A 27,375-nucleotide genomic window follows, 5' to 3' on the forward strand; every position below is an offset into this window, starting at 1 on the left:
GAACCTTAAGATCTTCCGAGGAGGCCCTGCTCTCGATCCCACCTGCCTCGCAGGTGCGGCTGGTGGGGACGAGAGACAGGGCCTTCTCGGTGGTGGCTCCTCGGCTGTGGAACTCCCTCCCCAGCGATATCCGGCAAACCCCATCCCTCCTGGGATTTAGAAGAAAACTAAAAACTTGGCTCTGTGCCCAGGCATTCAGCGAATAAGCTCATTGGCTGTTTTAATCGGGTTGCAAATCTGTAATTGTAGCAGTAGTGAATGACTGAGGATGGTGCAATATCGCTGCTTTGCAGCGTTTTAATTTTTGTATACTTTTTATCATGTTTTTATCATGTTTTTATCATGTTTTAATTGTTTTGTTTTTATAGTATATTTGTTGCTAGCCCTCGTGGCAGAATGTAAGCCGCTCTGAGTCCCCTCGGGGAGAAGGGTGGGGTATAAATGCATGTAATAAATAAATAAATAAATAAACTGAAGCCCAAGATTCCAACATCCATGAATAAAGGTCCAATACCCATTAAAATTTCACTTCCACTCCCCAGTACTCTCCACTACTCCAACCTGAGTCTAATAACCTCCCCAGACCACATTTCCAACCGAGATCTGCATTTCTAGCTGCATCACTTGACTGCATCACTTGGTGGTGCCTCCTTTGACACAGGTTAATTTGGTAACTGTGGTGCATACAAAAAGGATATGTGTGGAGATAAAACACTTGGAGGAGGGAATGAGTTTCTGATTGCTACTCAGCTATAGTATTGCATGGGACCTCCCTCTCTAAGGCTTAGGCTAAGAGCCCCTGCAGGCCACACCAAAGCCTTGTGAGGGCCACATCTGTCTCCTGGGCCACATATTGTGCAGGCCTGATCTACTTGATACAAAATGAATATTAATGAACAGCTGCATTTTGTGTTGGGTTCTGTCACAGAATGCTATAAGCAAACCTGTATTTCTGAGTTTAGTTCAGCAATGGCAAAGTGCCACTCTTAAATAGAACATCTTCAAGAAATCATAAATACATAAATAAGTATTGAGCTGTTCAAATTCAAGAGACCTTTCATTTTGCTATTTAATTTTTTTCTTCTGATAATTGGGGCTTTTGTGAAAACATGAGCAAGCCAACAGTAGTATGATCTATTAATTGTGCTCTGTTTTGTAATGTCAGAAAATTCAATACTTTCTGGAATTATTGTGTATCTGCAAATAATTTATAGTTATTCATGTTCTAATATCACATGTCATTGATTTAGGCAAAATTTTCCATTATTTTTCAGTGAAGACTTTGTTTAATCCAGCTCCAGCACTTGCTGACCTAAATCCAGAGTTTTATACCCATTCTGACATCTTCTGTTGCAATGAAAGTGAGGTAAATACATCTATCATTATAGTAGCTTTGAGTCAGGTAAAATGTTGTGTCTGTGATGGAATGCAAGGAATATACCCAAATGGTGTTAATATTTTATTTTTGTGATGCTGGCATTTCTGTGTGCTGGTTTTTACAGTTATACCTCAGTTAATAAGTGTCCCTAGGCATTTCATTCTTAATAGAAAATTTGGTACCAGAGACACAATAACTTGGAAAGAACAGAACTAATTTTGTACACTACAAAATAGAATAGCAGTTCAACAGGCTTCAGAAAACTTTGTATTCCAAGCAAAGAATACAGAATTTGAAAACTTCTCCTGACTACCTGCTGGGAATGCTCTAACTAAAGATCTTCCATTGACCTAATGGCCCATAAGACCTCTTCCAGATCTATGATTCCGTCATTCTATTCTGTGAAACAACTGGGTCAGGAAATCCTTGCAAAAAGTAAACAAAAACAATCTGAATCTTCAAGAGAACACTTTTTTCTTCCAAAATGTGCAGGGATTTTTTTCTTTGTTTCAGCAGCTTCCACTTTTATTACTTCCATTTTGATGTACATATGTGTACTCTAGAATTTTAAAAATCATGTTTTGAGAAGCTAATGAAGTAGGCTTATCTGTTCTGCCCATTTTCCTGTTTTGTATTTATTCATGCTCAGTAAAGGATTCTGGAAACAGGTTCTCTTTACCTTATCTGGAGAAGATGAGCAGACATGCAGACATTCCCAAGAATGGGAAAGGCTATGGTTGGGATCCATGATTGTGCATCACAAAACTCTCCCTTCTTCTATTTTCCTACCGCAAGCCTGGCATGCCTGGAAACTAACCCTGATATTGGGGGGGGGGGGGGGGGGGGAGGGGGGGGAGAGAGAGTTGTAGGATGAACAGGGACTGCAGTAGGGAGATCAACCCTTTTCCTCGTTCTAAACCAATTCCATTCTCAGATTTCTCCAGTTGGGATTTATATAGTCCTATTAAATTCCTGCCAAATTCTACTTCTTTCCATTGAACTTAACCTTCTGAGAAATAGAGCATTCCACATAGTTGTTCCATTAATAATTTAGTGCCATTGATGCCTGTTTTTGACAGAGAGAATCTGTAAAACTTTTAAATACTGGTTTCAAAGAAATTGCTAGATTTACATTATAAGCATTAAAACTCTTCAGCAATAATACTTAATATTTCAGATTTCAAATGTTGAAATCCTTAGACAAAAAGGAATTTTCTAATTTGGTGATAAAAATAAAAGAAATGCTGGCAATCACATCTTCTTCAGAATGTCATTCCAAAACAGGACTAACTGCATTATGTATTTTCCACCTTTTGGGTACCTATGAAGATCTTAACTTCCAAACAGGATGGTATGGGAAGAATATGTTACATTTTGCTGTACCAAAAGTAAATGTGTACTCAAAAATCAGGGGTGGGCAGCTATGATCCTCCAGATTTTGTTGGACTAAGTTTCCATCAGATTAGTCAGCTAAGACAATGGAGAGGAATGTTGGGAATCCAAGAATATCTGGAGGACAAAAGTTGTTCACCTTGCCATAAATTTAAAGAGGCAGAGAAAATCTCGCTGTGTTATCACACACCCCATTAAATAAATGAACTTTCTTCACATAATCAGTAGACTTTTGGGGAATTCTTCATTCATTTTTGAATCTTGATGCTGCTCAATAAGCTGGCAAAATTAAGCACTTTGTCACAAAGTCCTCCATCACAGTATTGCTCTCACTTGAAGATGAATGATTGCCTGATGGCCATATCTCCCATGTCCTCTGAACTGGAGGCACAATAATGCAAGCATAATGTTTTAATATTGTTGAGTGCTTGCTTGAGAATTAAAGAGGCCTGTGGGCAAAACTAATGGTCTACTTATTTATTGTAATGACATCAAAGAGAAAATAATGAGCTGCCAATCACCTTCCCCTTAAAATATTTATAAAGGAAAAGGCAATTTTGAATATGTCAGAATTAATATCTGTCTAGAGTTTTGCATTGACTAGTCACCTATTTTGAAGGGAAGTGGAAATGTATTCCCCATTGTCAGAATAAGCTATGACATTTTTGCCAGTTATCTTAATAATTAATATGGTAGACACATTGTCGATAGCTTATGATTGGCTGAGAACAGCCATAAGACCAAGCTGAAAGTTTCTGCTATTTTTCCTCTCAACAGAAAAGCATAAAACCATTATGTTGCTTTCCAAAGCCTTAAGAGTATCGAATGTTGCTGCATATTCTGCCATGTGAGCTGCGAGTCTTGACTTGGTCTGAAAGATGTGCTTGTCCACTGAACACTGTGAATGCTTAGGCAACCACAAATACTTGGTATTCTGAAACATTTTGTTCCTTATGAATTTTTGTGCTAGAATGAAGCAAAAACAGGCATTTGATATCAATGGACCATCTACCACAAGGGACATCTCACAAGCTGTGGATGTTAGGGTTTTTTAAATTTATTATTAAACATATTTACTGTTTCAATAATAAATTGCCTTTGTGCAGCTCTTCATTCTTTGCATGTGGTTCATGTGCAAAACATTGTGAAAGCATCTTGCAAGGTTATCAGTTTGTGGATTTTTGCTTAGCTTGTAGTTTAGGGCTTTTTTCTCCTGTCTTTTCCCAGAAAGATCAAGCCTGTTGAAACTGGCTTGTTAATTCACTGTGCACCAGATGTAGCATAGCCTAATCCCTGAGGTTTGCCCAGGAATGTGCTGGTTCTCTATTCTTCCTAATACTTCTAATGAAAGCAATGCAGAATAAGTATATCATGTTCAAGGCCTGTGGAAGCCAAATCTTAAGACTGTGTGCTGCTAAAGTATTTCAAACTCAAAGGAATATCAAAAATGCCCATGGTGTTTTACAAAGTTTCCAGAGCAAAATGCAAGAGAGTCTTACATAAATGCACATAGCAAAACAACATGGGATGGATGCTACCGATCTATTGATCAATGTACAATAGAGAGGGCTCTATATAAAATGGAGGATGCATGAAAAGGAAGCAAAACCTACGATGCCATAGATCAGTGGTTCTCAACCTGGGGTCCCCAGATGTTTTTTCCCTTCAACTCCCAGAAATCCTAACAGCTAGTAAACTGGCTGGGATTTCTGGGAGTTGTAGGCCAAAAACATCTGGGGACCCCAGGTTGAGAACCACTGCCATAGATTTTCCCTCACTGTATGGATTTAAGTCATGGAAGAAAACTTATGGTCTGTAGACTAGCCAGTGAACAGTCTTGATTTGAATCAAGATTTCAGCCCAGCTCAGTCAAGAGCTTTCTGGTTCAGACATTGTGGCAAAGAGTGGTTTAACAGTGGTTTGGGAGAGGAACAACGCAGGAGTGCATGGGAACAAGGGTCATTTTTGATATATGGTAATGAACAATTGTTTATTGGACTAAAATAATTATGTTTGAATCAGCCCTTAAGATCCCCCCCTCCCCCAGGATAGAGAATAATTTCACATAGTCACTTCTATGTATAAGTCAAGGGCAGATTTGGGGGCCAAAATAATGGATTTTGCTTTAACCGTGAAAATTAGAAGTATGTAATAAATTTTATCCTCTCTGAAAGATGCATAGAGGGAACATACCTGGAAAAAGCTATAGAAAAAGAGAGGGTATGTTTATTTGATCGTGTTAAAAGGTCTATATCTATACAAATACAGATAGGGAAAGAGAAATACAGATATACATGAGAAAAAAAGAATGAAAACAGCCTAAAAAGGGTGGGGTGGGGAAGAAGAGCAAAGAAAGCAAACTGCCTCTTTTTAGGGACCAGGCATTAAGGCAGCAACACACAGCAGAGGCGAGAAGCCCTCCCACTCCATTACTCTTCCCTTGTCCAAACTGGAGGCAGCACTCCCTCCTTTCTCTCCTCCCCTCCTCCTTATTATTTTAACCAGGGTAATTCATCAGCAATATGGGGGGCTCATTTTAGGTGCTCAAAGTGGAGCAGAGCAGTGTTGGCCATTTTTAATAAGGGCTTTTGACATAAACTTCTCTACAAAGAGACAGCAGCGGACATTGTAAATACGGGCTTTATTTATACATGAGTGTATAAAGTACTTGAGAGTGATATTTCTCAAGCTGAAATGAAAGGATACTTTACACATTATGTGAAGCCACATAGGGGCTCTTGTGGGTGAGGCCTATGTCTTTCACAGATGTGGAGAGGTGGGATGCATCTGTGGTGTTACCAGTTTGGTAAGTAACTACTCAGCTGTATAATTTTTGAATGCAACTATCAACTGCTCTACTCCAGATAGTATCTGAATTGAGATAGAGAGTAAAAGGAAGAACTTCCAAAATGGGTAGCTGAACAAAATAGGGTGGATCTGTGGGACTATTGCCTACCTACTTATCTGTCTTTTGTCTGTTTGTCTGTCTATCACCTTTTCCCCAGAAACAATAGAGATAACCTAATTAAATTTCTAAAGATCTGTGATTTTGTATATCTATACCATAGAGTAGGGGCAGTCGAACAAGTATTGTATCAAATGATCCATGATGCTGCTTGGAATCTTCTATACATTAACAACACCAACAATGATCATATGTTTAATTTTATTGTTTACCGTTGTTGTTTGTTTATTGTTTATATAATTTTCTGTATCTGTGAATTGTTGTAAGCCACCCTGAGTCCCTTTGGGGAGAGGGGGTGAGGTCTAAAAGAAGAAGAAGAAGAGGAGGAGGAGGAGGAGGAGGAGGAGGAAGAGGAGGAGGAGGAGGAGGGGGAAGAGGAGGAGGAGGGGGAGGAGGAGGAGGAGGAGGAGGAGGAAGAAGAAGAAGAAGATGATGATGATGATGATGATGATGATGATGATGATGATATTTGGCTGCCATTTATTTTCCGAGCCCAATTTAAGGTGCAGGTGCTTACCTACAAAGCCCTGAACGGTTTGGGACCATCCTACCTCCGTGACCGCATCTCCGTCTACGAACCCAGTATCGGAGCCATAAGGCTCAACCATAACAGTTCACTTCGGTCATCTGGAGAGGCCCTGCTCGTGATCCCGCCTGCGTCGCAAGCGCGGTTGGTGGGGACACGAGACAGGGCCTTCTCTGTGGTGGCCCCCCGACTCCGGAACACCCTCTCCAAGGATCTCAGACAGGCCCCTACATTGGCAGTCTTCAGAAAGAACTTGAAGACCTGGCTGTTCCAATGTGCCTTCCCAGATTAATAGGAAATCTCCAATACCAAGTCCCATAAGCACTTTATTAGAATTAAGATCGCATATCGCACTCTGCACTTACCCTATAAGCCTTATATATCACTTGTCACATCAGCACTTTTAATCTTGTACCCATTACTCTGGCCCGGCCCAGTTCTATTGTGTTTTAGCGTATTGTTATTGCTTGTTGTTTATACTGTTTTAATTGTTTTTAATTTGCTTTTTGTTTTGTATTGTTATATTGTGTGTTGAGGCCTTGGCCTTTGTAAGCCGCATCGAGTCCTTCGGGAGATGCTAGCAGGGTACAAATAAAGTTTAATAATAATAATAATAATAATAATAATAATAATAATAATAATTTTATTACACATATTTTTTCATCTGGAGTGTTGTGTGGTTTCCAGGCTATATGACCATGTTCTAGCAGCATTTTCTCCTTCTTCCTGTGCACATTCCTATTTGGTCTGTTGCAGAAAACGTTTATAAATAATCTCCTTGGACTTCTCCTCTTGTGTTTTTTCTTTTCTTTTAAAAAGCAGTCATTAGTTATTTCCTTCAATTGTAGGAAGTTTTTTTAAAAAACATTTTATTGAAGGGAGGAACTTTCCAACACAACCCAGCAGTTTTATGTTTAATTTCGCAATTGACGCTTCGCGGCACATTTTAACTTTGGCACGTAAACTCTGTCTAGTGTTTTTTGCTACCTTTGTGAGGAAGTGGCTCCCAGCCTTTTCCATCGTGTCCTGATTTCCCCCTTTTCCTCAATTGTTTAATGCAGCTGGAAGCAACTCTTTGCAGATGCAGCAAAAACTCCTAAAGTCATCTGGGGTTTGATAAATACATAACTGGCACCACTATGTGCAGTGTGGAAAGGCGGCCAAATGAGGAACAATTGAGAGCTCTGGGTACACCCTGTGCTTAAAGGAACACTCAGTGTTCTGTGCTTGTGGTATCATCCAAATTGTAAAATCAACAGGGAATACTATAGACATGGTTGGTTGGCATTTTTGAACCACCCTCCATTTGAGGAGCTTGTTGCTGTTTTTCTGCTGCCTTCCTTATTTTCTAGGTGCTGAGGAATGTAAGGTTCTAGGTGATAAGTAAGTAGTGAGACTACCAAAACTACTTTGGCATTTCTCAGGAGAGCATCCCTGCTAACTTCAGATGGGGAGTTTCTGTCTCTTGCTGTTTCTGTCTCTTCAATAACTACCATCTCTGTCTTACATGAATCAAACCAGAGTCTGGAAAGGTAACTTATTTTGAGCTGCCACTTCTAGATGGTGCCAATATTGGGGTCATTTTAGCACCGAGTCAAAACTTGGTTTTATTAATGCCATTGATTTTATAATTGATTTTATACAAGATGCACATTTCTTATGGTGGTGCTATTTAAAATTGTCTCAATCACTGGGTTTTAATTGACAAATATATTTGTCACTTATATTTTAAAATCTTTTGAAACTATTAGTGTTATTTACTATTTTAAACCTATTTTATTGTAAGCCATCCAGAAATCCTCAGATGTAGGGCCTCCCTCATACATACTAGCTGGAAGAGTGCAGGTTCTTAGAATTTTGGTTTTAAAATACCACTTTTTGAAGCTCTGGTCAAAAGAGGCAGAGGACCAGATTTACACACATTTCTGGAGCCTTGACTCCTGAAATACTAGAAAATACAACAATAGAACACTCCATTTTAGTTTTGTGTAATACTTGGAGGCTCACTTAAACTTAATATAATTTAAGGCTTCATCATGTCATTATAAACATTCACTTTTTTACCAGTCTTTAGAAGGGTTAATGCTAGTATTACTTTTCAGTCTTTTGCTGAAAAGGACTGTCTTTCAGTTGTGAAAATAATGATAAAACAAAAGGCGAGTGGTCTAATTTGTGTTCCAGAAGTGATTATTCCTTTTTTCCTTGTAACTCCTGTGGTAACTACATGCCATGTCTTGCTACAATTGACAGAAGTGACTAATATCTAAGCTTTGTTGCCCTAATATTCATGACCAAATTAGTCAGTGTTTGTAATAGGTGCAGTCAGGTTAGGTTTCTGTTTGCTTGTGTGTTTTTGAAATGGTTTTAATGTTTTATCCAAGGCAGAAATTCTAACGGGCATTACAGTTGGTAATGCTGAAGATGCTGGACGTGTGGGATGTATCTTGTTAGAGCGAGGCTGCAAGACCGCCATTGTAACCTTGGGCCCAGAGGGTTGTGTCATGGTCTCCAAAAATGCACCCACTCCAAAACATGTTCCTGCTCAGAAGGTCACCCCTGTGGATACCACGGTATGTGCTTGCATTGGAAGAAGGTTATTTGAGTACGAAGAAAAGCAGAGCAAACAGCCAAATCTGTGGTCAAGACTCATTTCGTGCCAGCATGCTGTCATTTTCCAGTTTGTTGTGCAGTGTGTGTCAGTTCACCCAAGGTTTATAGGCTGGTGTTCTGTAGATAGACCAGAGCATTATGTGCAGATGATATCATTGTAGTCCTCCTTCACCCTTCTGCCACTCTTACTTTGCAGCTGGTAGTGTTAGTGATAATTCTGTCATTGCTTGTGCAAGATGGCAACATAATCCCTTAGCACCCTCACCTCAAACACCTCTGTATGTTCTGCACCGGAGGAAAGGAGACACCCAGTCTTTTGCTTCTCAGACTCCCCAAAATTGAAGGATGGGTTCTGCCCACACATGTCTGAATTGTTTGTGCTGGCAAGAGCTTTTGCTTTGTAGAGCTTAAGTAGTATCAGGTGCTCAAATTCCATAGTTAAAAGGCAGAAGCGTGGCATGCCATGCCAAATTATTTTTGTCCCGATTTGTAAGGTCAATGACCTGCATTTTTCATAAACTGTAGGCTTGGGGTTCTGTTCCACACATACCACTGATTCCTTTCCTGTTTATAATCAAGTGCTGAGTGAACACCTCTTTGCTGGAATGTGAGGATTATTAGCTCAGCAGCCACCCCAAACATCAAGAAAGGCAATAGTTAAGGTTCTGATAGCAATTTTATCTCAGACATACTTTGCAAGAGCTGGTACATTTTGTACTATGCCTTCAGTCTGATGCAAATCCAGAGTAGTTTGGGAATGTTTTTGAGAGCACTGTATGTACTAACTATACATTTTAACTGCCTGATGTCATGTAGCATGTGTTTTTCTGAAGCAGTTGTGACATTTTCCTCATTTTGTTGAAAGTAACACATAGTCCTATGATGTGCCTAAACCAGAATAGCTGGTTTAGTTTTGGGGACAGCAGTCCTCCAGAAGAAAACAAAATGAGTTCTCATGCTGGATGTCTGTATTGTAGGGACTGGCTTGAAATCTTTTTCTGTCTTCAAAAATACAAATCTGGATAGAAGTAACTGAGATGCAAATGGACAGGAAAGAATTCTGAGTGTTTCTGGGAGTCTTTCTCATAGAACAGTGGTTCTCAACCTGTGGGATCCCAGATGTTTTGGCCTTCAACTCCCAGAAATCCTAACAACTGGTAAACTGGCTGGGATTTCTGGGAGTTGTAGACCAAAATACCTGGGGACCCACAGGTTGAGAACCACTTTCACAGAAGCTGTTTCCATCTCCAATGCCCAACAAGAGAGCTTGAATGTAGCATACATATGCCAGGACATATGGAATACATCTAGCTGTTCTGTACAGCGTTTGAAAATATATGCAGAATTCACCCAACTGTACCTTCTTAAACCTGATAGAGCAAGCAGTGAATAGCTATGGACATGCTGACTGGAGAATTCTGGAAGCTATAATCTAAAAAGTAACATTTCCAGTCTTTCGCTAGGATCCCAGTGGCTCTATTTGTTGGTTCAGTATGTGCACTCTTCTTATTTTTCTTCTCAAAAGTTGCTGCTGTTAAATATTTACAATATGCTATTACACTGCCTTGAATTCCTTGGAGGAAAAGTAGGAAGTCAATCAATCAGTCACTCAATAAAACATTGTTGTGTGTACACTATTATCATCTCAGTTTCTCTAGTTCTACAGAGAGAAACCATATGCAAAGAGTATTTGTGCATTTGTGTATTTTTGACTTGGGCATGAGGTGAGAATGCCAGTGATTCTTACAGACCCACCTGCTGAGTTTTTGAAATGAAGTTTCTTCTGGGAAACGAATATTGTATTATGGATATCAGAACTAAAGCTATGAGTGCCACCAAATCCCAAGACTTTGGTGGCAGATGTCCTCAGCAGAATAATTTCTGAAAAATTCTGTAGTCTCATCTACTTGGCTGCTTTATCAACATTCTCATTCAACACAATCCAGAATTACTTAACAGAAGTGACATTTTCAGAGCTTGGGAAAGTTGCATTTTTCGGCCTGCAGCTCCAGGCTCAGAGCCTTCCAGCCTGACTAACAGCAATGCTTATTGGGATATTCCAATGGCCATAGTAAAAATAATAATAATAATAAGATGGCTAAAATTCTAGCTACCTTGCTTTTTCCTAAGAATCAAAAATAAAAAGTTCCCTTTTTCTGAAAACAATTTGTCCTTCTTTTAAAGTTATTCTGCTTACCTCAGTAATAATGAGAGATGTGTACTTACTTAGAAACATGCTTAGAGACACTTCTGTTTTCACTTGTTCTAGATCTGTCATAGTGTTGAATCCCATTTTCCAGTGCTAAACTTTGATTCAGTCTGAACTCAGTCAAAAAGTGCTGAAGTTTAATTTTGTAAGTGAAAGTGCTGAGCCATACAACCTTTTATGAGTTTGCTGTTTTAAGTTTACTTTCCATTTTTGTTGAGTGACCATTCTTTTATGCTCTTTAATCCATGTGAATTGCCTCTCAGTTAGTCTAAGGGGTTTCATAGATAGGGTCTGTATTAGGTAACACCAGATTGCTTTGGTGAAACAAAGTCATCCTGCTGAACTTGAACTCTTTCCTTTATTGGCACAGTAAAATGTGTACCAAAGAAACACATATCTCTTCAGATCCCAGATTGAACCAATTGTCGTTTTCATGTATCAAGAGCAAGTCTTTGGTAAAACGTATGGGTCTTAATTGCATACTCAAGATAAACTCACCTAAAAATACACAATGGCAATAATTTGCAGAAAGCCACCATGATGTAGTGGTTTAAGCATTCAATTCTGGGATCAGGACTAATCCTTGCTTGGTCTTCATGACCCACCAGGTGACTTTGGGAAACTCATGATCTCTCAGCCTCACGAGAAAGCAAAAGCAGAGTCCCTCTGCACAAATCTTGCTAAGACAACCCTATGAGTGCCTATAACCTTGAGGCTGCCATAAGATGGAAATGACTTGAAAGCACAGAACAAATTTATAACAATATCCTTCTTCCTCTTTTGTGAAGAAAACCCCCCTTTGTGAGCAATACAGCCAAAAGTGAAAAGAAAATGGGAAAGTCTGAGGATTGGGGCAACAGATAGCATAGCTATCAGTTAGTAAATTCTGGCACACCAACATGTGGGCTCTGTCTCCATATTATTGAGAGTTGATTCCATTAGGTTAGTATGTTACCACACAGAAAACAAAGGGCTGCCTGGGTGTGAAGAAAGTCTTAGAAAGCTTAATGACAACAAGCATCTAGCATTCCTGATAAGATTTTCTCAGGAAAGAACAAACAACTCCATCCATCGTGTCTGGCTGTCTTCACATGTTGTGGTTTGGGATGCTAAGGTGAGGGTTTTTTTTATGATCCCTTTGATCAAGTAAACACACCATTCAGGTTCATATTTCATAAGAACAGACCTTATCTTACAAAGAAAAAGGAACATTTAAAACCATTCATAAAGCTTTGCTGGTTTTAGCAAAACAGACCTGCTGCATTTCTGCAATATTTTTGTTGTGAAGTCAATACTGTCCCCAGTATGGCAACCTATAATAACAAGTTATTGTCTGAGGCAGTGAATTCCCTTTTTCTGCATTCATAACTAATGTTTTATAAGTACAGTGCAATCCTGTAATCATGGGACTGGTACCTATAGTATAAGAGGACCCAGACATGAACTTATTTCTTGAACAAATCTCTTTAGAGTTGCATCATTTTTTTTCTTCTGAGTTGACACATATAAGATTCCATTTGGCGGTCACTGCTGTTTATCTTGCCTGTTGTATGCTGGCACACATGGCTCCAGGAGGATTAACTAGAGTGGGGTCCCATTGTTTCACAATTCAACCTTTTATTGCATTGCTTATTGTATACACACTGATGTCAGCTCACCACAGCCGCTCCTGAATGAACACACGAGACTCTCTGTGGTATCACCAGGAACTTTTACTGTAGGAAACATGAACATCAGAAAAGCCAAGAATGGGAGGCTCCGGCCAACCCTCCTTTATATACCCTCCCCCTCATTTAAACAGTCTCTTCCCGCTCAGTAAAACCCCGCGCAAATTCCCCGCCAAGTCCAGCAGCCGTTTCTCCTCCGAGTCCTGGGACGCAGGTGTCTTATCAATGTCAGTGACCCTGAAACTCAGAGCCACATCCAGGCTCTAGTAGCAGGGTTCTGACATGGCGTCCTCCTCCCCTTCGTCCTGGAAGGAAAAGATTAAACACAACTATTGTTCTCCGCTGTCCAGAGTTCCTTTATACTTTTTTAACAGGCTGCAATGGAATACCGGGTGTACCTTTCCTAGGTCCTTTGGTAGCCTCAGCTCATAGGTCACTTCGTTTATTCTTTTTGCTACCCTGAATGGCCCTATATAGCGTGGAGCCAATTTCTTGGATGGGAACCCCAATTTCAGGTTTTTTGTGCTCAGCCAAACCAGATCTCCTTCGCCCAATTTGTCCCCCTCTCGGCGCCTACGATCCGCAAAGAGCTTGTACTTCTTTTGTGTTTCCCGCAATGCCTCTACCACGGTTTGCCACCCTTGCTTGATTTTGGCCGGCCATTCCTCGTCGGTCTGGCCCTCCCCTTCCTTCCACTCGGGTAGCCTGGGGAAAGGTGCCACCTCCTGTCCGTATACTATTTCGAATGGGGCACGACCTGTGGCCGAATGTACGGCCCCGTTAAAAGCCATCTCAGCAAACGGAAGAAGGTCCGCCCAATCATCCTGTCTATAATTGGTGTACATCCTTAAGAATTGGCACAGTGTCTGTTGGGTACGTTCGACCCCCCCGTTGGTCGCGGGATGAAAGGCCGAGCTCAGGTTCCTTTCTGCTCCTAACAGCTGTAAGAATTTTCCCCAAAATTTTGCAGTAAATTGGACTCCCCGGTCACTAATTATCTTGTCGGGACACCCATGTAGGCGATATACATGCTTCACATACAAATCAGCAAGTTTTTCAGCTGAAGGGAGTTTTGGCAGGGCCACAAAGTGTGCCTGTTTTGAGAATAGGTCCAATATTGTCCAAATGTATCTGTGGCCTCTGCTGGGGGGTAGTTCGCCTACAAAATCCATGGCTACGCATTCCCATGGCCTCATGGGCTCCACCACCTTCTGCAATAGCCCCTGGGGCTTCCCCGGTGGTGTTTTTCCCTCTGCACATAATTCACACTGCGTGACGTACCCCCTGGCGTCTTTCCTCATTCCGGGCCACCAGCATTGTTTGGCCAACAGTTTAATAGTCCTGGTGGGGCCTAGATGACCCGCACCCTTGTTATCATGGTACTTCCTTAACATTTCTCGTCTTAAACATTCAGGAATATACAATTTCTTATTTACAAACACCAAATCCCCACACAATTCTCCCTTTTCTTTGTTAGTTTGTAACCATTTGTCCATTCCATACGCTCGCTTCAACTCTTCCTCCCATATTTCTCCTCCCCCCGTGGAAATGGCAGTACGTTTGTTTTCTTTGGCCGCTTGTGCTCGAGTTAGTACTGCCAGGCCCCATTGCTTATCAAGAAAAATACTCCCTTCAGATTCCTGAATTCCTCCCCCGTGCTGAGGCATCCGAGAGAGAGCGTCAGCGAGTATGTTATGTTTCCCCTGGAAGAATCTGAGTCTGAAATCAAAACGGCTGAAATATTGGGCCCATCTAATTTGCTTCGCTGATAGTTTACGAGGGGATCTTAGATACTGTAAATTTCTATGGTCAGTCCACACCTCAAACGGTGTTCCACTTCCTTCCAGAAAGTGTCTCCAGCACTCTAGTGCTTTTAGAATCGCTAATGCTTCTCTCTCCCAAATCGGCCAGTTTTTTTCTGTATCGCTAAACTTTTTTGACAGATAGCCACATGGCTTCAGGTTCCCCCCCTCGTCTTTCTGTAGCAGAACTGCCCCATATGCCCGGTCTGACGCATCGCAATGTAATACAAAGGCTTTAGACATATCAGGGTGCTGTAGGACAGGCTCCTCAGTAAAACGCTTTTTAAGGGCTTCGAAAGCTTCCTGGCATTCTATTGTCCAGGTCAGTTTGGCCCCTGGGGCCTTCACTTTGGCTGTTTCTCCCCTGCCTTTAGTCTTTAACAAATCCGTTAATGGCAAAGTGAGGCGCGCAAAGTCCTTGATAAATGTTCTATAGAAGTTTGCGAACCCTAGGAAGGATTGCAGCTGCTTCCGTGTTTTGGGGGCTTCCCACCCCCTCACGTCTTCTACCTTCGCAGGGTCCATCGCCACTCCCTGGGAGGAAATCCTATACCCCAGAAAGTCTATCTGGTCTTTATTGAACTCGCACTTGGCAAGCTTCGCATACAGTTTTGCTTCTCTCAACTTTTGCAGGACTTCCCTGACTAGTTCTATGTGTTGCTCCTTAGTCCGAGATACTAACAATATGTCATCTAAAAAAACAAAGACTCCCTTGTACAACAATGGATGCAACACTTCGTTGATTAATTGCATGAACGCGGCACCTCCGCCGCACAAACCGAAGGGGAGCACACGATAATTGAATAATCCGAATGCACAGGAGAAGGCCGTCTTCCACCTGTCCTCTGGTTTAATCTGCAATTTATGGTACGCTTCAATTAAGTCCAATTTAGTGAATATCTGTCCCTCCGATAACTGGGCGATCAAGTCCTTCACTAAAGGTAGGGGGTATTTATTTACAGAACTGATTGCATTCAGGCCCCTGTAGTCAATGCAGAGCCTCAGCGTTTGGTCCTTTTTGCGCCTGAACAACACAGGCGCCCCTAGAGGGGAATTTGAAGGCTCTATGAAACCCCTCGCTAGGTTTTTATCAATGTATTTTCTCAGTTCCTCCTTTTCCCTAGCCGACATTGGGTATATTTTTGCCTTAGGAAGCTCTGCTCCTGGGACTAGCTCTATCTTCACTTCAACTCTCCGCTTCGGTGGGAAACTGTCTGCTTCCTTCTCATCAAATACGTCCACAAAATCCCGATACTCTGGGGGTAATTTATCTGCCAGTTCTGCTATCCTGATAGAGTCTTCCTCCCCCCTTTTCCCCGGCTCCCTCTCCACTTCCTGGCTCCCTCCTTCCAACTTCATCCTGAAGATCATGCTCTTATCCTCCCAGTTGATTTGCGGGTTGGCCTGCCCCAGCCATGGCATGCCTAGTATAACATTATAGCTGGCTATTTGTGATATCACAAATGACACCTTTCCTTCCCAACTCCCTATCTTACACTTTACATCTTCGGCACTGTACTTAGCTAATGATCCCGATGCTGTGGATCCGTCCAACTGCGAAAAAGCTATTGGGGATTCTAGGTTCGTTCTTTCGCATCCCAATCCCTCGGCTAATTCAGGGGAGATGATGTTCCTGGAACATCCACAATCCACAAATGCTTTGCAGGTTGCTTGTTTGCTGCCACTTTCCAGCTGAATGGGGACCACTATCATGGCTTTGTCCTGACTTACCAACCCCCCCGAGTGGTGCCTCATCGGTGGTTCTTCCTCGGCGCGTTTCCCTGCCACGGCTCTTGGTTTGGGCGGGCCTCCGCCTTCCCCTTTTCTCTGCCAGCACTCGGCAGCCCTGTGGCCCAAACGGCCGCACACGAAGCAGCCCCTCCTGCTGGCGCTCACGTTCCCTGTCGGCTCCGTTCTCCTCCCGGCTGGGGTTGATCCCTCCTTCCGGCTCCCCTCTTTCATCTGCGGCCGCTGCTGTAGCCCTCCTCGGTGCCTCCTCGCCTGGGCCAGCGATGTCTCGATGCGCCCCGCCAGCTGAATCCATCCGCGCAGTGTGTCAGGCTCATCACGATGCACCGCCCAGGAGAGGATCTCCCGCCTGAGCCCCTCTTTGAAGAGTTCTATCTTTGTCACTGCAGACCATTCCGGCACCTTTTCAGCGAGGCATTGGAACTCCTCCGCATACTCAGATACCGACCTCTGCCCCTGGGAGACGGTCTTCAACTCCTCCCTCGCCCGGATCTGCTCCAGTGGATCTCGGAAACGGGTCTCCAGGGCCCCCATAAAGCGTCGGAGTGACCCCAGACATGGGTCGCGCCGCGCGTGTAGTTGAACGTACCAGCTGGCCGCTCCCCTCTTCAACACTGCACCAATGGCCCGTACCCGGCTGGATTCCGTTCTAAAAGTGTGAGCATTGTCCTCCATATAGCCCCTCACCGTGGTCAGGAAAAAATCCAGTTCAGAGGACTCTCCCCCAAACTCGATCCTTAGTTCCTCTCGTCTCGGTAGGGGTCCCTGTGGTGGCAATCCCCAATTCTCCGCCCGTCGCAAGCCCCCTTGCGGGCCAGTGGGCCCCGCTGCTGCTTCCCTTTGTCCTGTGCCACGCCCGGCATTCGCCAGGGGCACCAGGGTCTCAGTTGGGAGCGTAGCCGGGATTCTCGGAGGCTTTTCCCCTTCGTCGTCACTCTCCTCCACCCGCGTCAGGCTCGTTTGGATCTTGGGCCGGGCGCCGGGCTCCTTTCGCATTTCCCTTCCCTTCGGTGCTGGGAGGTCTGCAAAGCCCTGGCTGCTTCCCATGCTCACGTCCCACATTGAGCTAGCCCGAAGTTCCCTTCCTCGCTCCGGCTCCGCCAAAACCGCCAGGCGCTCCATCGCCCTCGACATCACTGCCAGGGTGGTCTCCATCGCCGACATCCTCTCCTCCAGAAACACCATCTTTTGCGGGCCTGGGGAAGGTGAACCTTCCTCTCCTCCGGTGCTATCTCCCCGCACCACTCCGCGCCTCTGGGTTACCCCATTTGGCTGGGCATAAGCGGTGGATGACGCCAGGGCCGCCAGCTGGTGGAACTCAGCGTCCGGCTCGGGAGTGGCCCTTTCCGACCTTCCTCCTCCGGCGCCCAAGAGCTCTTCATCCTCCACTTGCATGTTACACCTCACCGCTACAGCGGGATGGTGTCCGTATTCTTGGCTTAGTGTCAGCTCACCACAGCCGCTCCTGAATGAACACACGAGACTCTCTGTGGTATCACCAGGAACTTTTACTGTAGGAAACATGAACATCAGAAAAGCCAAGAATGGGAGGCTCCGGCCAACCCTCCTTTATATACCCTCCCCCTCATTTAAACAGTCTCTTCCCGCTCAGTAAAACCCCGCGCAAATTCCCCGCCAAGTCCAGCAGCCGTTTCTCCTCCGAGTCCTGGGACGCAGGTGTCTTATCAATGTCAGTGACCCTGAAACTCAGAGGCACATCCAGGCTCTAGTAGCAGGGTTCTGACACACTGATGCACCCTGGCACCAAAAGTGTGTCTTTAGCCTTTCTTCACCATCCTTCCTCTAACTAGACAGAAGCGGTGGAAGAGGACGATTGAATGAGTAGAAAAAAGATTTTGCAAAAAAGAGCTTCTTTGTCTGGGGCTTTGTTAACTGTGGGAAGTGTGTACTAAGAAATAAATTCTACTAAAGCCAGTGAGGCTTACTTATGAGTAATCAAGCATAAACTTGTAGATCCCTTTTAAAAGTTACATTTTAAAATAAGATTAATTCACAGTATATGTTCCTGTGGGAAATAATGTGTATGTTCCAATGACTCTTTTCCCTTGCTCCTTTTTTCTAAAGACTCGTCCATTCCTCCCCCCCCCCCTTCCTTAAAATAACAGCTAACACACAAGGGTGTATTTAAGTATGTTTAGGAGATAATGGCCTTATAAAGAAAAAGGGAGAAACTTTTTTTATCCTGCTATGCCAGCCAGAATGCTTCAATAATCACAAAATGTCTCCTCTCTAATTGCCTTCTGTCTGTTCGGGGGTTACCTGGATGATGTTGTCAGAGCTATGACTTCTCCAGTGTGACTCACAGCATGTGTATCACTCTTCTTCATTTTAGAATAAGATGCAAGTGGTGAACAATTTATTATAAAAAGAAGATATTTCAAAGGAGCTTAAATAATGTTAACAGCTGAATGGGTCATATTTGATGTGGTTGTTGTTGTTGTTGTTGTTGTTGTTGTTGTTGTTGTTGACGACTCTCTACCCCACTGTGCCAAAGCAGTTAAAGGACTTCTTAAACTTTTCCACTAGGGATCCCCTTTGGCCTGAGAATTTTTTTACATGACCCCAGCTATACAGAAATATAAAATAGGTATGAAGATCAAACATTTACTGATAACAAATCAGCATTTGAAAGGCTTGCCTAAAAGTCAATTTTCTTTTTATGAAGTGCAGTTGAAGGTTCCACTGGAGAAACCACTGTAAACACTGCCTGTTACAGATTCATGTAAATGTCTCCAACAGCCACTAAGTGATGTTTAGAAAACTTTTACTGTTGCCAATTTTTTCACGACTCCAACATGAGCTAAGTTAGGGTCATTGGGGTTGGGACCCACAGTTTAAGAAGCAGTGCTTTAGAGAAATGCACCAGTGGCATTTCCCAATATTAATTTATTGAATTCTTCACTAGATTGCCTTCTAAGACTGCTTCCCTCTTTCCTGACTTTGAAACAAACTCTTAAAACTATTTTTTTCAGTTGAGCGAATGCTTCCTTTTCCTGCAATTATTTTTATGTTTTTGTAGTATTTTTTTTTACTTCTATTTGTTGCTACATTTGTTTTCAGAGATCCCCCCCCCCCATGAATGTGACTTTTAGGTTTTAGTGTAAACCCTCTTCAGTTGGATTTTTATCATAGAAAATTGGAATATACACATTGAGATAAATAAACAGAAAATCAATGTTACTAGTAAAGTAATTACTTGTGAAAAGGGTGTGTGTTCAAGCCCAGGGTGCCAGGTCTCATAATGACATTCATACTATGGCAGTAGCATGAAGCAGTTGCTATGTGTTCTGTTATGTCTAATGTGATAGCAATAATATGATCTGCACAGGATCTCCAGGCATTACTATTTTCAATAGTGAGAATCGGACCACTTCTTCACCCCAGGAACATTCTTCTGTTCCATTCCGTGTCTCCTGAAACTCTTCTTAACTATATAGGGTTGGATTGGATGGCCTTAGTAGTCTTTTCCAACAGTGTGATTCTATGATTCTATAGTGGACCTGTTGTATCTCCTGGGGTTTGGTTCCAGGACCTTCCAAGGACAGCAAAATTAATGGATGCTCAAGTACCATTTATATGCAAGGGCATGTTGTAGAAAACTGCAAAATTAGGGTTTGCTTTTTGAATTTTTGTTAATGTTTTCAAGTCGTGGATGGCACACTCTGTGGATGGAAGATCCATGGAAATGAAGGGCTTGTAGGAGACCCAAGGCAGCAAAGTGTAACAGTTGCTGGAAAAAATAGAAAAACATATTAACAAAGCCAGAAAGCTCTTCAGTACACACACACACACACACACACATACACACTTTCATGCTTTGTTTCCTGACTTTGTGGCCTAACGGCTATGACTCAGGAGAAAATAAATATGGAACCCATTCCAGTGACTAATTACTTAAAATTCTGTGCCTCAGCAGATGTAGAGCTTGTGGTTGACTCTCAATACTACTAAAATGCCTTTGCTATTAAGTCATAGTGCTTGGTGTTTGATATCTAGCAGGGCATTTGCTGAACGAACAGTGATTTTGTTTCTGTTAACCTCCTGACAATGAAGGAAACAGTCACTAGTAAATGAATCCCTTGGCAGACAACAAGTGTCTGAGGGCGCCTTCTGCCATTCATCCAAAGGGGAGGGTGTTTATCCTTTTTCTGTTCTTTGCTGTTTTGTGTTAGAAGAAAATGGCATTGGCCACTGTGTATGAGAGAGGCCACAGCAGCAGTCTATTCTCAGACAAGCTAATTGAGAGCTGTTGTGCTCTAATTGTGGTTAATTGCACTCCAGCCTGATGAGGTGAAGAGTATTATTTTAACTATAATGCCCTCACTAGGGATGTTATAATAGCTCTTTTAATTTATTATGTGGCCTACATCACCCTCTGACTTTGCTCTCTGCTTTCTTGCCTACAAATATACAATTCCGTGATTTTTTTGTAAAACAAAGACCCATGCAAGAATAAATTGGCCCTGTAGCTGCTCCAATCATCAGCGATTAAATTTTATTTAACACTGCACCTCTTATTTTCTAAAATTCAGCTTGTCTATTAAAGCCACATGACTTGAAATGATTCCCTCGGACTTGAATCACTATATAATAAACCCAGGGATAGGGGTTGTCTATTGGATCTTTGCAGTGTGGTTATGATTCAAGTTTTTATGACATTTAAAAATATCTGTCTATCTACAGTATCACACAGAAATACACTGAACATGCACTTGTTACTTGTTTGTTACCAAAGACCCCAGTATCTTTCTTCCAGGAAACGCATGGCAACAGAGGAAGCAGTCTTATACTGATAGGGCTCATAGGACTTGTGGTTAGGACCAACTTGTTTGAACATAATTCAAAATGTTGGGTTAGTTCCTGGAATTTATAGCCCCATAAAATAATATTCTCCAGCTCCGATGGATTGTACTACTGCTATTTGGGGGGGGGGGGGGGGGGAGAGAGAGAGAGAGAGAGAGAGAGAGAACAAAATATCCAGTTACTTTGGATCATGTTCATAAAATCAAACAGCTCTCAGCCTGTTCCCAATCTCCCATTCTAAGAGAAGGGTTTTGAGTAAGTGATCACCTCTGCCCAGAGGCGGTTCAACCACCAGGCCAACTAGGCAGTTGCCTGTGGCGCCATCTTGTTGGGGGCGCCATCAAGGCAATTCCTGCCTCCTGCGGCCTGCCTCTGCAAGGTATTGAACTGCTTTTTCTGTTGATTTGTTGTAAAACATGATGTTTTAGTGCTTAATTTGTAAAATCTTAATGTAATTTGATGTTTAATAGGCTTTTCCTTAATCCCTCCTTCTAATCAAACATTTTTGCTTATCTAACGCTTTTATTTTTCAGTGATTGGTTTGGGGGGGAGGGGGCAAACTTCTGTTTGCCTACATTTGAAAAATATCTAGGGCCGGCTCTGCCTCTACCTCAGATAAAACCTGATACCATCAGCCCTCCGGATTCCTGATGTTGTCCCATAGCCACCTTTCAGTTCAACTGAGAGCTGTTACTTGACATTAGCATCTACCTGCCATTGCTTTGAATAGTGATGGCCTGAAAAGAAGACAACTGAGTCTTGGCTCTGTAATTGTCCCTTAGTGTAGATGACACACTACATAGTTCATAGCTGTTCAACACTACTTAACACTAGGTTCCATCTGATGGTATCCTGGTATTTGTAGTTTGACAGCATGTTTACACTAATCTCTGGCTAGAGAGTTGTAGTGCTGTCATTCAGGAAGGTAGACTAGATCTCACTAGAACAGCATTCCAAATCACCAAACTACAAATTCTAAAATTCTATCAAGTAAAACCAAGATAATAGAAATGGTATCTAACTGGTATGATTCTAGTGTAGGTACAACCCAAACAACTGTTCTGTTATAGCTACATTGCTGGCTCCTTCCCTTCCATGATGCAAAAAACAAAAACAAAACAAAAAAAACTAGTACTGAGCTAGATGTTCCTGGTAATGGAAGTAATGCTACGAATAGAGTATTAAGGCTTTTTTTTAAATACTTAGGAAGGAACAAAATGATTAACCAGGCTGAGCAAATTCTGATTGTTTTTAGTAACAAGAAAGATGTTGGAGTCAATCTTCCTTGCAGGTATTTCTGTGGAAAAGGCATCAGATGTAAAGGGGCATGCACCAGTGATATTCCAGGCACCATACAACCAAGTTTTCTAATAAGGTACTAGAAGGAGGGGGATGAGAGTGAAGAGAGGGCTTTCTTTGCTTCTATTTGCTGGCAGCACTGCACTGCATATTTGAGGATAGCAATGCTCTGGATGAACTTTGGGCATGTGGCTACCATTGAGATCAGAAGGCCTAATTATCCCTCTTTTGATAAAAGGGAATAATATGAGGCATCGGGAGATGTGCAGGCTTTTGAAATATCACATCCACGTAATGAAGCAAAGGTTGCTTTTTGATACACCTCTGCACAGCCAGATATGAAGCTCCATAATACTTGATACCAAAGACCTGCCCTGACTAGTTCAAGACAGTACCATATGATACACTACCCCTGGGCCTGTAATATAAATGGCTATTTGATCATCCAGGAAGCATAGTTTAAGCAAATGGTGCAAAATGTAAACAGGTTTGTATAGTGTAGCTTTCGATCTGAACATATGCAGGAGGGAGGGGTGGAAGACCACCCAGGTCATGGTCTAGTATTATTTCTAAACCACTCAGAGCTCGCCAGCTAATTAAATCCCTTTCTAGCCCACATTTTCAGGGGCTTTCATAGTCTCCTTCCAGATGGGAAGGCATCATTTAATCAGGACCCAGCTGTCAGAGAGACATGAATTGTGAGCAATCTCATAAATCAAGACATCCATGAAAATCCAGTGTCTAGTCATTCTTTCCTTCTGAGTTCAAAGAGAGCCTCGCAGCTCATACATTAGCAGAACCAGGTCTTAATTTGACCAGGGTTCAGGCACAGTACATGGTTTTCTGTGCCAGGCATTCTGTGAAATCATAAAAATATACCCTTGGGGATTTGCAAAAGTTCTGGAGTATGTCACTGCATATGTAAAATCAGAGAAAAGACCTAGCAGGGTGTCACTTCTCTGAACTCCTGGCATTTCATTTTAGACTCAATCAATGCTCAAAGATCTAATTGACATATTTAAGCCCCTGTCCATCCCAGTATAGTCCTTTCTGGACACCATTCACACTATGGAATTATAATGCTATGGTTCCATTTTAACTGCCATGGTTCCATCTATAGGCAGTGCATCAAGGGAATTGGCAGTTAAATTGGAATCACAGTGCTATAATTGTATAGTATGAAAGTGCCCAAGACAAGATGATGCAAATGTATCCCTCTTGTTGCGACTGGGCTATTATTTTATGCTTGTGTGATTCATCCATTCATACAAAGAACAGCACAGGTATTAATTTCAAGTGTGTACTTCAGTTTGCTATAGCAAGAAATAGGCTGCTGAGATAATTTACAAGTACAATCACCATTAGATGACAGTCACAGGTTTCTTTAAAGGGTTGAAAAGTGTAGGGGGAACTTTTAATTAGTTTAAAACAGAGCTGATTAGGAAATGGTATGTCATATCTCATCCCAACCCCCAGTTATCTATTTTCCATCCCATAAATGGAATATGCTATTTCAACAACCAGTTCCTACTATACACACAATGATAAAATGGTATGTTGCCACCTACTCATCCAAAGGTACATGCTATATTTTCATGCACACCACTTTTTTCGTGTCAGGAGCAAGTTGAGAAACTGCAAGTCGCTTTTGATGTGATAGAATTGGCCGTCTACAAGGATATTTATTTATTTACAGTATTTATATTCTGCCCTTCTCGCCCTGAAGGGGACTCAGGGCAGATTCCAATGCACATATACATGGCAAACATTCAATGCCATTAAACATACAATATATAGACAGACACAGAGACAATTTAACATTTTCCAGCTTCCAGTTTTTATGAGGGTAAGCTCAATTCCAGCCACAGGGGGAGCTGCCACTTCATCGTCCACTTGTGACACTAAGTCCTTTGATGGAGTACTTCCTCGTTCCTTTCCGCATGCTGCTGGAAGTTTTTATGGTGTCATAAATTAGTTAAATTAGCCTCCCTGCATAAAGCGGTACCTAAATTTTCTACTCAATAGATGCAACTGTCTTTTGGGCTGCTAAGGTCAACAGCAAGCTAGGCTATTAAATGGTCTGGAGCTCAATCCAACCCGGGGTTCGATCTCATGACCTCTCGGTCAGTAGTGATTTATTGCAGCTGGATACTAACGAGCTGCGTCACAGCCCAGCCCAGGGGATGTCTGGATGTTTGATATTTTACCAAACTATGGGAAGCTTCTCTCATGTCCCCGCATGGGGAGCTAGAGCTAACAGACTGGAGCTCGCCCCTCTCCCCGGATTCAAACCACCGACCTTTCAGTCAGCTGTCCTGCCAGCACAAGGGTTTAACCCATTGCACCACTAGGGGCTCTATGCACACCACTGTACTTATAACATTTGATAGAAAAATGTAAAAGCTTCACATCAAAATGTTCTGTATATTTAAATATATTGTTGCATATATGTACCTTCATGTTGATTCCAAAGTATAGTGACCCCATCATAGAGGGGTTTTGGCAAGATTTATTCAAAAGAGGTTTGTCTTTCTCTTAGGCAGAGAAAGTATGGTTTGCTCAAAGTCATCCAATGGATTTCCATGTCTGAATAGGGATTTCGAACTCTTGTTTCCGAATCATGGTCCAGCTCACAAATCATTACCTCATGCAGATTCTCATATAAATGTAATGTTCTCATGTATTGCATATTTATCTCTTATATTGCTGGCTTTATACATCTATAGATGCACTGTTGATAATCATAATCTGTTCATATGGAGCACCATAAGTAAATGGAGTGTATTGCCTTTGTATGCACATCTTTTAGCCAAGATAAGTTGACAGAACACAGGATTAGCCCCAGAGATGATAGTATTGGAAGATAATGGTCCGGATTAAAATGAATCCAGATTTAAATGTACCCCTGAGCTTGTGTATTTATGGGATTGGGCAAGCAAACGGGAGGTGGGGGCTCTCTTTGAAGGATAACTTTTCCATATGGCAACCTGCAAGCACAGATTTGATATCATCCAAAATCATGTAGGTTTGTTCTTTTCAAACAAAATAAATAAATGGCTGGACATGGCACTGAAACAGTTCCAAGGATCTAGAAATTGAATGCTGGACCATTAGTGTATGTGCATGCACCCTGTTTCAATTAATTTCTAACTTATGGTGACCCTAGGTGAACCTATCTTAGGATTTCTTGGCAATATTTGTTCAGCGGATGAAAGGGTGTGACTTGCTGAAGGTCATGCAGTGGATTTCCATGGCTGAGAGGAGATTTTAACACTGGTCTCCTAGAATTCTAATTCAACAGTAACCATCACACTGCACTAGCTCTACTACAATTCAACCATCCATAGCTAAAGAATGCCCACCCCCAATAAATCAAAATGCAGAGTTTATGCATGTTGTGGGACTTGAGCATTCACAGATTTTGGGTTCTGGATTTGCGGGGGGGGGGGGGGGCACTGCATTACACTAAATACTTGTTTGTAAAGTATTGTACCAAACCTTTGCATGTCTGACATGAAAACTTACCGTATCTCACCTGTGCAGCCATAAATATACTAATACGTCAAATTACTAACAGTTTGCTGCCCTCTGGCTGCCTTACTTTGTGTAAGGGTAAAGCCAGACCTGGCTTCAAATTGGTACCTGCAAGTAATGTGGCATTGCTAAGCAGCTTCACTTTACTTGCAGGTACCAAGTAAAGTGGCAGCTTCTGATCTAGGGGCTGGGTCTAGCATGATCTCCATCCCCAGTTGACCAAAAGTGCTGAACACAATGAATGTCCCAAATCTAATAATTTATTCAGAATGTGACTACTTCCAAATATTATATCTCAAGGCCAACCTTTGGATGTGTTGTTTTTCCTCACATATTATGTAGAACAGTGCTTTTCAAGTATTTGATAGCATGGACCAGCACATTTTAAAAAATGTGCCAGGGACCAGTACCATATGGTTCCATATTTTCATAGTTATCTTATTATCTTATTTTCATAGATATCTGTAAAACTCTCTGTAGATCAGCAACTTCTGGCCAGCACTGGTCCATGGACCACCACTTTTAGAAGCACTGAATCTGCATTTTACTATACTATGTATATTTTCTAGTGTATTCTTAGTAAAATAATAACAAAAATAGTATTCTTACATATCTGGAAATAATAAAAAATATCCGTTTTAGAAAAATAGTTTTTTAATAGTTTTTTTCCTTTTGCTTTGACCCCTTAATTTCCTTTTTGTTTCCTTTTCTCTTTAGAAAGGATTTCTTCCTCATTTTTCTGTCTTTGGTCAGTTAAGATTCAGTGAACATATCAGTGATGGACAGAGCAGTTCAAAAGTTTCATTTTGTGAATTTAAGTGTCAGATTTAAGAAAAGAGATGAATGGCACACTGGTAAAAACTTGTCCAGAATTATATGCTTGAAATAAACATATGTTGTAAAATACCCTTAGAAGTGCTGGTGTGTGAAGCTGAAAAGAAACTTTAACTCAGGTAAATGAATTGGTTTGCTTGGACATGATTTGCAGTCTCTCAATTTGGAAGTTGTGTGAGAACTCTGATGAAATAAGTGGGTCAGTAAGATGCAGCTATTCCTAGGCATAACATCTATAGAACAGTCAGAAAGATCTTAGACTTTTTGCCATTATGATGTTCCAGAATTATTCAGTATAAAGAAAAGAGAAAGTGAAGGGGGGTACGATTAAGGCCTTAAAAGGCCACAAGTCATCTAAACCTGTTTTATAGTGTTGCCTGGCTTGATATCTTGAAGGCACTGGTATGATTAATAGACCATTTCTGAGTTAGGTCTCTGAAGACCCTACCAGTCCTTGTGGGCAATAGAACGTGTCTCTTAGACCAAGTGGTCCTTGATCTGATCTATCAGGACTTGAAACATGTTTTAAAGTCCATCAGACCAGAGGAAAATAGAACCTGCAATGAAATTATTCATCCATTTGAAA

The 27,375-nt window shown here is 41.9% G+C and overlaps 2 protein-coding genes across 4 annotated transcripts in view; one reads left to right on the forward strand and one right to left on the reverse strand.

The window, feature by feature from the left end:
- The window catches only part of rbks (ribokinase), a 79,874-nt gene that overhangs the window by 46,864 nt on the left and 5,635 nt on the right, over positions 1 to 27,375 (forward strand). For all 3 annotated transcript variants that reach the window (XM_003217368.4, XM_062973375.1, XM_062973383.1), the window contains 2 exons: positions 1,275 to 1,366; positions 8,643 to 8,831. In XM_003217368.4, coding sequence (XP_003217416.1) covers positions 1,275 to 1,366; positions 8,643 to 8,831 — 281 coding nt within the window. The remainder of the gene's footprint in view (positions 1 to 1,274; positions 1,367 to 8,642; positions 8,832 to 27,375) is intronic.
- LOC134297009 (uncharacterized) lies at positions 12,773 to 18,051 on the reverse strand. Its single transcript, XM_062973362.1, has 2 exons — positions 16,281 to 18,051; positions 12,773 to 13,052 (listed from the first exon to the last, which is right to left on the reverse strand). The coding sequence occupies exons 1-2, from the start codon at positions 17,826 to 17,828 to the stop codon at positions 13,011 to 13,013; spliced, it is 1,590 nt and encodes a 529-aa protein (XP_062829432.1). The 5' UTR covers positions 17,829 to 18,051; the 3' UTR covers positions 12,773 to 13,010.

The sequence above is a fragment of the Anolis carolinensis genome, chromosome 1 (genome assembly GCF_035594765.1).
Source record: "Anolis carolinensis isolate JA03-04 chromosome 1, rAnoCar3.1.pri, whole genome shotgun sequence".
Lineage (NCBI taxonomy): Eukaryota > Metazoa > Chordata > Lepidosauria > Squamata > Dactyloidae > Anolis > Anolis carolinensis.

Excerpts from the sequence above, each read along its gene's own strand:
- LOC134297009 (XM_062973362.1), bottom strand. The coding sequence starts at position 17,828 with ATGTTCATGTTTCCTACAGTAAAAGTTCCTGGTGATACCACAGAGAGT. Across the intron at positions 13,053-16,280 it reads GGCACCACTCGGGGGGGTTG|GACGAAGGGGAGGAGGACGC; the intron begins GTAAGTCAGGAC and ends TTTTCCTTCCAG.